Raw genomic sequence first — 10,839 nt, 5'->3', positions numbered from 1 at the left:
CAGGAAACATTAGTCCCTGACGTGTGTTTACGTCAATTAATATTTTAAAGCTATTCACGTAATATCTTGTTATGTACAAAATGTAATTTTAAATTAAGAAACAAACAAACATGTGGCCACCACAATAATAGGAGCAATGAATCCAGGATGAACAGTGGAAAGTGGTAACAGTTTTATGAAGCTACAAAATCATCAAATCTTAGCAAGACTTAAAAGTGGGTTTCAACACCAGACAGGGCGCCCGTGTATTTCGGTAATCGATATGACATATATGCAACCGGAAAACTCACATCCGCTGAAATATTGACTCGAGCGGTCAAAGTACTTTTAAGTGATGAGTGAATAAGTTAAAATACTGAACTAAATGTAAATACGGACACACAATCGGCGTGAATTATACACTTTGATCCTAGTGGTCTTAAAGAGCATATGAATGAAATAAAAACTCAGACTAGTTTCTTATTTTAGCGAAATATTCAATAGATGTGCTATAGTGGTAGGTGTTACAAATTAATCGCATTACGCTTCCAAATGGTTTGAAAACTAACCTTAACGACAGTATCTTGTGTTTGTAGTCAAAATGGATAAATGTTCCAATTTTTCTCTTCTTGTATCTTCCCAGTTATTTAGGGTAACATTTATTTATTTTATTTAGTACAGGTTTAAAAGACAACTACCATGGCTGCCAGGACAGGCCGAATTGAGGTAGTTTACACAGTAATACAACATAACATTAACAATATCACATACAAATTGCTTATGAAAAAAAAAATTACATTACAGAACATTATGATAACATTTCACCTTCAAATATACATGCACACAGCTAAATGGCATTGCAAAGCTTTTATAATAAAGCATCGAGATGTTAAAATTGCAGCAAAATGCGCATTGAAAGCGAACAATGTGGAAAACTGCAACAAATTATCTTCCACTGTAAAGTCTTCATAATGAAATCCTACGCAGTTCCAAAAAGAACATTAGCTCGATAACACAAGATTGATCAAAAAGTAAACAGAGTCAAACAGAGAAACAGTTAACATGTTAAAAATCTTTGGTCAGAGCATTTCATGATATGATATTTTCAAACTTCTTCAAAAGCCCATATACTATTTACGAGCGTAGTTTTCATTTTGTGTTGAGATCTTTTGCTTAGCTTCTCGGAATCAGTTTCACGTCAAGATGTTTAGCTCTCCTGGTAAGGCCGTAGACAGACTCCATGTTCACTCCCTCTGGTCTGGTGCTTTCCACCGAAAACTTCTGCATGAAGATAGAGAAGAAAAGGAACAATTCGAGGCGGGCCAGATCTGAGCCGACGCATCGTCTGCGTCCGACGCTGAACGGGATGACGCGGTTTTTCTTGTCCAGATCCAGACCTCCATCGGCTGTGATAAAGCGGCGAGGTTTGAAGATTTCGGGCTCGCTCCAAACGGTCTCGTCGTGGTGGGCGGAATGGAGGTTGACGAAGACGACGGTGTCTTTTGGAACGTAGAAGCCGTCAAGCACGGTATCATCTGTAGTGCTGTGTGGAATAGAGAACGGTACCACAGTGGCATGGCGCATAACTTCAATGATACAGGCCTGCGTGAATGGCAACTTTGCGCGGTCATCCAACGTCGGTGTGCGATTTTGGCCAACGACGGCGTCGATTTCGCGATGGACCTCGGCTTGTATCTCTGGATGAGCTGCCATGTAGAGGAAGGTCCATTCGAGTGTGGTGGAAACGGTTTCGAAGCCGGCACCGTAGTAGTCTAAGGCCGTCTCGAGTAGCTGCTGTTCGGTTAAACCTACCCTTGTCATCTCGCTCTTGTCATGACGCCTTCCCGACGAGACGAGATGATCAATGATATCTCGCTCAGACCCTTCCTCGTACTGCTCATGATGCTTCGTGATCATGTTTCCTATAAAGCCATTGAATTCCGTCATAAGTTCTAGGAAGTTGTTGGTGGATTTAGTCATGAAAACCTTCATCCAGGGCAAGAAATCAACCGGGTTACCACTTCCAGTGGTTTCAGTGAAACGATTAGAAATGTCAAGAAGTTTGAGAAGCACTTTGTCCTCATACGATTGACGCTTATTAAACATGAACCAGCAGATGATGTTGCCTACGGCAAGGCGAATAGCGAGCCTCATGCTCTGTACCTTGTTGTCAGTGCTCCCTGGTTTGACATCGCCGCTGTTGTTGTTGACGGTATCTGAGATGTGCCTGGCTAGTTCTCCTGCTTCGGTTGACACGACGCGTTCGACGAATTTCACCTGGCCGCACGCGGTGAAGTGACGGAGCGAGGACTCGGCCAGCTTTCGATGCAGCTTCCAGTTTTCGCTGTACGATGAAAAAGAAAGTGATCCACCACCGGGGCTGTACTGGGACCTTATCATATCAAATGTGAACAAATTTGGTCTCCCAGCAAATACCGTGGGCTGCTTGACCAACGCCTTGTGAATGGCTTCGTAGCCGTTGAGGACGAGCACGGGACGACTGCCGAGCCGAATCTGAAAGATGTTCCCGAACTTTTTCGCCATTTTCATCAGAGAAATGTGCGGCGCCGTTTGGCCGATGGAAAGCATGTTTCCCAGGACGGGAATGCCCCACGGCCCGGGGAGGGGTTTGGCATCCCTCTTGATCGATTTTACACGTCTTTGAGTGGCTTGTGTCAACCACACCCGGGTGACGAGAAGTACCACTGTTACCAGGAGAAAATAGGACGCTATCGTCTCACTGAGCAGCGGAGCGGCGCTGGTAGAAGTTGTTGCGCTGACGTCCAACATTTTTGCTGTCCACCAGATATCTTGATAACAGAAAGGTTCAAAACTACTGTTCGCAGATTGTGTTTCAAAGTTTCTCAATTTGTTTTCTCAAACGAGAAGAGGGAAAAAGGGACAAACACGATATGAGATGCTCCTTCCAAAACGTTTGCGTATTTTGCGGGTTGAGTTCGAGTGTCCAGTAAAGGTGAGAGGTCTGGATAAGTTTCTTTCACACTGTTCTGTCGTACGAAGTTTAGACGTTGATTTTTAGGAGGTGCATCACTTGTCAAACTGAAGACGAAATGACTAATTCAATTCGATGCACGTCCTCTTATATGCAGTTTGGAGTGGGGGCCGCTGGCAATGATTATGAAACAGTCCCGTCCAAGGCTGTGGTGGACACGTTTATAAGCTCGTGATTGCTCCTTTTGCGTAACTCACAAGGGTTTAACTCAAGACGGAGAAACCTTGACTGCTTTGTTTGGTTATCGAGTGACCACTTAATCCATCTCCAACAACTGCGTGTCGACTTAAATATCGTGATCAAGGTGCGTGCTGATACGCCGAGCGACCGAGGCCTACTCGACCGTGCGCAAAATGCGGTGCGGATAAGAAAGAAAAAAAAAATGCTGCCGCTCAATGAAGAGCGCGCGCTCACGGAGATGGTTGGGATTGCGTGCGAGCGAGAAGAGCTGACTATTGTGTTGAGATACCAATTGCGTGCGAATCCGACCGCCCTTTTGTAAAGGGCGCACTGTACTGTGACAAGTCTAGTACAAAGATGAAGACACGCAAGGAGAAAGAGGGGGAGAGAGCGGGAGAGAGAAAGAAAGACACCGAACGAAGAGACCGATAGTTTGACAAACATCTCAATTTGCATTATAATGGCTATTACCATTTTTTCGCACGCAAGCAACTTCGGTATCAATCAAACTTTAGCCATTTCGTACGAAAACGTTAAATGCGAAGTGCAACTTTCTAGATTAAAAGCCACGTCACTGTTCTTGGAAGTGATTTCAGTTTAAAAGCATTATTTACCATATGAAAATGAAACAAAAAAAAAAAACAGCTTTAGTGCTTAAAGATAATCCTAAAATGTGAGTAACAACCAGTGTAAACAAGTCAATCAGTATAATCAGTTAGGCATTGTTAAATATGAAAAAATGTTAAAAGTTATAACAAAATTGTTTCTAGATTAAACCGCCTGCAGTTATGGTTTAGTGAGAAAAACAGCTCCCACTGACCACTGACAATCTACCATTCAAATACCCTTCACCCATTGACAGTTACCGTTCACTTTATACCGTTCAATTACCATTGAAGATTTCTGTAGAGGAACAATGGTTTAATTCAAATCTTATTTTGCCTATCAACTGGAAATAAAAGAAGGCACAGGAAGATTAATTTTTATTGGGGATCCAATAGAAACAGGCGACGAGATGATCTCTCGAAGGGGAAGTCGATACCATGTGACAGTTTAGTTCTATTAAAGGATTTAGAACAGCCAAATCAAATAACAAAAGTTTTATTAAAATTGAATAATAGAAAAGGAAGATACTGTATGGGATAAAGTAGATTTTTACATGATTTCGGGCACGTGACATCAACTGTATGTCAGTAAGATGAGACTTACCGCGAGGATTTCATCTTCATGAGTGTTTCATTAGATTTCATCAAAATGCGCACAAAGTTTGTCTTTTTAAAAAGTTTAGCATTAGTTACTGAACTGTAAATCAAAAATCATTACACCTATAGTTTACGCACAAATATTTTTCCATGATTGTGCTATAAAACACTTGAATCTTTTATGGTATTATCTCCTTCGAATGAATTCTTGAACGAGGAGAGCGTGAACAGCAGAAACCCATAGAAAAGCACACAAACAAATTAATCCGGTAAACAAATGAACGAGCTCTCGTGTCACATACCGGATGTCCCGAAACCTTAACGGTTCATTTCAACTGATACTTCCTATATCAACATTCTCTCAATTACAGGTGCACTTCCTGGGGTGTTCAGAACGAGAAAGAGAGGGAGAATTATTCAAGTAAAGAAAGAAATGAAAAAAGAAATAAATACAAACAGAAAAATGGTTACAAGTAAGGGGCATTATTGCGTGGATTCATTATTTCAACGTAGATGTACTAAGAGGCGCTTAGCTTTTAAATAAATGAATCAAAATGTTCAAAGATGAAAACATAGCCTCTTAGATAACCTCCGCCAGAATGATAAAGGCAAAAGGAAGGGATTAGAGAACCCGACTAATGAATATTTTGTATCTATTTGTTGACGATTGAAATAGTGCGAGACATAGAGAAAAAGACAAAATGAACGGCAGAGGTTGGGGTCCGAAGAACTCAAATTTTTCTCGTAAACAGTCGTAGTTTACGATTTTTCTTTTCTGTTAAGATGCAGGGAAACACACAGACATATATAGATATGTATATATGGATATATATATATATATATATATGTATATATATATATATATATATATATATATATATATATATATATAAAATGTATATATTATGTAAATATAGATTATACATATTATGTGTGTGCATGTTTCTATATAGGATATATGTATATTTATAATTATGTATCTCGAATGGACACGTGACGCAGCGGTCACATTTTCTACTCTGCACATGACAACAGTGTAGGGAGGAGTGCACTCGAAATTCTCATCGCACAAGAATCAATATTCTATACCCGCACACCTTTGTCCCGCTAATGTTTGAGTCGACCTCGGTAACAGATAATGCCAGGCTACTGACCAGAGGTCGGTTTTCCTGCAGTGGTGTGGTACCCGCATTGTAAGAACTTTCGTCAGATGACACTGGGGACCCACCGCTACCCCTCATTGACCTAAATATGCGGTGTCCATGCAGTTTTCAGTCTTGCAAGAATCTGTTTGCGCGAGAAACAATAGTTCCTAATTACTGTCGCTGCTGACACATAGATCCGTAATCATATGTATACGATGTATTCCATAGAAAGGTGCATTTTGTGACGGAAATACCTATAACAGGGAATGTCCCATGTGTGTGTTCTGAAGAGGCTTTAATACGACTGGTCCCGACAGACAAACAACAACAAAAGAAATAACAGTCAACAACCACAGTTAAAAATGCAAAAACTGAAGCACATTTGCGCGACAGGGACGACCAGACCAGAAAATTAAATTTACGTGAAAAATAACCATTTCGTACAGCCTTTAATAAGTATTTTTCTTTCCCTTTTATCTTCAGAATTTGTATTGGGATGGAGTTTGACTGGGAGATGGTGGTAAACAGATCCCAAACCAAAATCCACTTATTTTTTATATCACTATTCACTTTCATGTATACTTGACTTTGTGTAAAGGTAAGGTAGACTGTAAGCGAAAGGGCGATAGTTTATGGACAACCCCCCCCCCCCCATATTAAGTTCGTTTGATAAAGGCAACAATTTTTATTAAAAAATAAAATGCTTGAATCTTGGCTGGCAGAAAGTTTAAATAAGTGCATTTGTCTTGCTCTTCCTGTCTCTACTTAACCTACATCCTGCAGAGCTGATCCGCTGTAAACACAAAGATTAAGCAAATTGATAGTGCAGTGCCAAGAAATTATTTGGCTTTCATCCGATAAAAAATCCCAGAATCGTAATGTCAAATCATGAAAATGAAACGTTATCATTTGCATCGTTGTTGTTGCTATTGCCGATATATTGAGAAAGCTCTTATGAAAAATGGAAGAGCATACAATCCTGAGAGGAATTGAAAGTGTATTTCATGTAAATTGGTTTTGAAATGGTTGAGATATCCAAAACAAATCAATCCTGATAAAAGGTGGGACCAATAATTTGTCTCACTTTGTTTTGGATATCTCAATTGTCTCAAAACTTATTTTCATCAAATAAACTTTCAAATCCGCTAGAATTGTATGCTCTTAAAAGATTCATAAAGCGGCTTCTAAGTACATCTGTATCTTGCAAAATGTTAAAGTCTGAATCCTCACCTCAACCAAAACTATACCATCCCTTTAACGCAAATCAAAACCAAATAATGAAAGTATACTCTTCTCTCGGTTGTATCATTTTCCCTCAAACAGCTCATTAAATACTTAATACGAACTCTTATCAGACGAGTGTTTATATAATGAGCATTCAATTTGTCTTTATTTTAAAACAAACAACACACACCCTGGATTCTCTGGAGCCATTCTGCACTATATACCCTCGTCATATTACGTGCCGACATGAATTATCTCTTCCGATTTGGATATCCTCCTGAAAAGTTCCTGAAATCGATTTTGCTTGCGTGCCAAGACACTTTTAACGTCCTTGTTCTGCTGGTAAATATTGATAGGAAACTGGAAGTAACAATAGCTGGGTTATCTGTAATATGACGTCTTATTTTCGCACCCGATACCAAATGCAATATTTTCCCTCGATATGGATTAATTTCCGCTCAATCGCTATCTGATAAGATGGGTCAAGAGGAGTTGCCGTGCGCGATTATCTCTGATAGTCTTCCGTCTGTTTGCGCGACGTCGGAAAACCTCGTGACCTATTTATGTCTCACACGAGAGCTGCAAACATAAAGAAACTGAGATATCGTTAACAGTTTATAACCCAGCTTCCAGTCCAGAAGACATTAGGGTCGGACGACAGAAGGAGATTCATAGGAAAGCTCGTTCCAATGATTGATGGCATATAGCCTCTAATAGAGCTGAGAATCTGGGTAAGGAATGTACAAACCCGAGATCTTCAACAGGACGTAGAGCTCGCCGTTTCTCAGGACGTCTTTTACCCCAACCCCCAACCCTCCTCCTTCTCTCTCTCTCTCTCTCTCTCTCTCTCTCTCACTTTCTTCCACATAAACTCACATCTCTTGACGGGTGGCTTCATGAATGGACTTTGCTGCCTTCCACCTCCCTGATCATACCGTCCTCTCCTATGAATATTTCTGACAAGAAGGGAAACTCAGCTCAACTGCTCTCCAAATTGATTTTAAGATGAAAAGAGTAACGTCAGATAAACAAAACAGTGAAAGTATCATAGTAAACTACCAAATACAAGAAAATTACATACCTACCATGCCTTACTGTCTTCCTAAGCTCCCTGGTTCATAAATTATGTTTCAACTCACCCTTTTTCATCATTTATAACCTAACTCTAAAGTACACCCTTTAAAAAATCGCTGCTAGATCGTGTCAAGTAAGTAAATCATAAGGATATACTTTTCCTTGAATTAATGTTAAAAAGATATTTGAAGATCTTGTGAATACGTTCATTTGTGCCAGCCAATTGGAATCGGTAGGCGGTGACATAATTTCCTCACTATCACGATTGTGAACAACATGACTGCTTCGTGAAAATATGCGAAACTTTTAAATTCAACAACTTTGATGTATTATATTCTTTTCACCGACTTTCTTGAAACGGTCAACATTCTGTGTGTTCGATTTGTGCTGTAACCATGGAGCTACCAACGTAGCTCCATGCTGTAACTATTGCAACCAAAATTGAACACAGAGTAGAGTTTCTCTCCGAATTCCTTGCATCTTTTCGTATCCGCCTCGGCCTTGCCTTTTTTTTTGCAGTTCACTTTCCCGCCGCCTGCAGGTGCGCCACGTGTGTCTGCACAGCTGTGAGAAGTGAAAAGGTTAACTCCCCCTCCTACCGGTGATGAGAAGGCGTACGTGCGGCTCCTGTGGCGCCATCACAGGAGTGGTGGGAGACGATAACGAGTGCTATTTCATCTCCTGCAACACGCGTCAATTTTCGTATTAATCGTGGCAATTTACGACATGAGTCATTTTGAGGAATGTGTACATGTGTGCATGTGTGCATGTGTGTATGTGTGTGCGTGTGTGTGTGCGGGAGAGAGACAGAGAGCGAGCGACAGAGGAATAGGCTGAATGTTTTTTTTTTTTTTTTTTTTTTTTTACGTGAAAGAAATGATACAACATCATGGAGACGAAAAAACGACAAATGACCCAGAATCCAATCTGAGCAAAGAAAACTGACATTTTTTTTTTCATCGCTCCTCCTCCTCCTCAACAAGGGCCTTTGCGAGATTGAAAGGTACGGATGAATTACCGCCGTCCGTATGACGTTATAAATCTCATCTGCATTGTTCAGCTTGGTTGTACTTCAAGGGCTGAGAAGATTTATATTTCATGCCACCTTTACGCACGTTTATGTCGATGTAGATTTTGACCTACTGAGGTAGTATACAACGCGTAATAAAAATTTACAATCTGTTGAAGTGGACTTACTGGAGTCACTAAACTGTACTCTCCTTGACTGTCACAAGTAACTCCAGTCGACCAGATTTAATCACATGTTTGTTCTATACAAGCACCTAGGTTTCCCTACACGTCCACACCGACAACAAACGAAGACAGTGATCACGCGGTTTAATACATTCTATCATATCTCAGCATGTTTCAGTTGCCAAGCTCATGCCAAACTATTCACGAGTGGGACGATGAGAGTTGTACCTCTAAAATAAGATCTTCACAATTTATCCCAGTCAACATCTTGTGCTTGTCTTTACTCATCTCCAAATTACAAGCTTTCAGAAAAAGTCATTTGAAGTCTTAGACGAAATATCGCGTTTTTTTTTTAATTTTGTCGTAAGGGAAGACTTGCTCAGATTTCCGATATTTAGGAAGAAAACAGAGCGAAAATGTTGTCTGATGTGTCCTTTACTCATATTCATAGGAAGTTGCAGTCGTTTATTCCTAATGTAAATAAGACAGCGTCATAACGGACAGAATTGATGGCGAGTTTCACAACGTATTCAATACTTTAGATCACGAACGACCTGTTGCATGGAAACGACATGTTGCATGTTTTGGCAACTTTCTAAAGAAAGACAGAAAATACGAAAGGGGCTACAATGGACCCCATTGAGACTGTCTGACCTGGATGGCAAACAGAATTTTACTGCTTGTCCGGTCCAAGGACACAGAGATAATCTGGTGGCTATAAAGCTGAAAATTAATGTAAAGACTTCCCACATCCATGTGCTGAATAACATGATAAAAAAAAATGAGGCGGTGATCGAGGACGAACTGTGTAAAAGGCGAGAATAATTTAGCGTGGTAAATCGTGTAAGTGGCGTTTTAGTCAGAATGCAGTCATGTCTTTGGTAGACGTTGAAACTTGTGTGACTGGTGCCTTACATATTGCTTGCGTTCGTTGCATTTTTGGCTGTATACCTCACCACGCATGGAACAAATGGAAGCAAAGTTGTAACATATAAAGGTAAACCCCTACCTGGACACCGAGGAGTCCCATTGTTTGGTAGTATGGTATCCCTGGGAAGGGCACCCCTTCACATCACCGCGATGAAAATGGTAAATACGTACGGCAGCGTATTCCAGATTCGCCTCGGCAACCGACCTGTCGTCTTCCTTTACGGCTACAATGCCATCTACAAAGCTCTCGTCAGACAGCCAGTGGTCTTTGCTGGACGTCCAGACCTCTTCTCCCTGAGCCTCTACAACTCGCTGACCCCAGGAAAATCTACAATTTTGTTCAGCTCATATGACGAGCGTTGGCGTCTTCATCGAAAGATCGCCGAGTCCTCCTTGCGCCATTTCACTGCTGGTAAGCAGATAGTGTTCGTCGAGGTGATTGTTTCTGAAGAAGCAGGTCGGAGCACTTGTTGAAAACATTACATCGAAGCATCTTGCGGAAGGAAAGATAAAATGCACAGAGACCAACTCCTTGGCGGATGTGTGCGTCGCTATCAGACAAGACATTCGTTTGGCGCTGGCGAACATCCTGTGTTGCTTCCACCATGAGCGAACGTCATTCTTATAACGATGGCAACCTGCTGAACCTCCTGAAAGCATCCGACAACTTCTCGGAGGCAATGCAGAATCGCAACTTGATAGATTTTATGCCATGGCTTTCGCTATTCCTTCAAAAATCTACGAAAGATTTCGTCTCGCTTACGTCACCAACTTTCATGCATTCATCATGGGCATGGTTAAGAGACACCAGCGCGGACCGGAACGCGCCTGGTTCCGAGAAAGACATCCTCGATCACATCGTAACCACAAGCCAGCAGCAGTACGGGTTGCAAAAACT

The 10,839-nt window shown here is 41.1% G+C and overlaps 1 protein-coding gene and 1 pseudogene across 1 annotated transcript in view; one reads left to right on the top strand and one right to left on the bottom strand.

Annotated features, from left to right (window-relative positions):
* Positions 1–940: 940 nt before the first annotated feature.
* Positions 941–2,964, bottom strand: LOC140231623 (cytochrome P450 1A1 pseudogene; annotated as a pseudogene).
* Positions 2,965–5,484: 2,520 nt separating this feature from the next.
* Positions 5,485–10,839, top strand: part of LOC140232234 (cytochrome P450 1A1-like) — a 5,987-nt gene continuing 632 nt past the window's right edge. The window contains 3 exon segments of the mRNA XM_072312368.1: positions 5,485–5,533; positions 10,009–10,398; positions 10,689–10,839. The exon segment at positions 10,689–10,839 is cut by the window's right edge and continues 454 nt beyond it. Coding sequence (XP_072168469.1) covers positions 5,485–5,533; positions 10,009–10,398; positions 10,689–10,839 — 590 coding nt within the window.

Source organism: Diadema setosum, chromosome 8 (assembly GCF_964275005.1).
Source record: "Diadema setosum chromosome 8, eeDiaSeto1, whole genome shotgun sequence".
In the NCBI taxonomy this organism is placed as follows: Eukaryota; Metazoa; Echinodermata; class Echinoidea; order Diadematoida; family Diadematidae; genus Diadema; species Diadema setosum.
The sequence above is the reverse complement of the archived record's forward strand: the minus strand, read 5'-3'. Positions and strand labels throughout refer to the sequence as shown.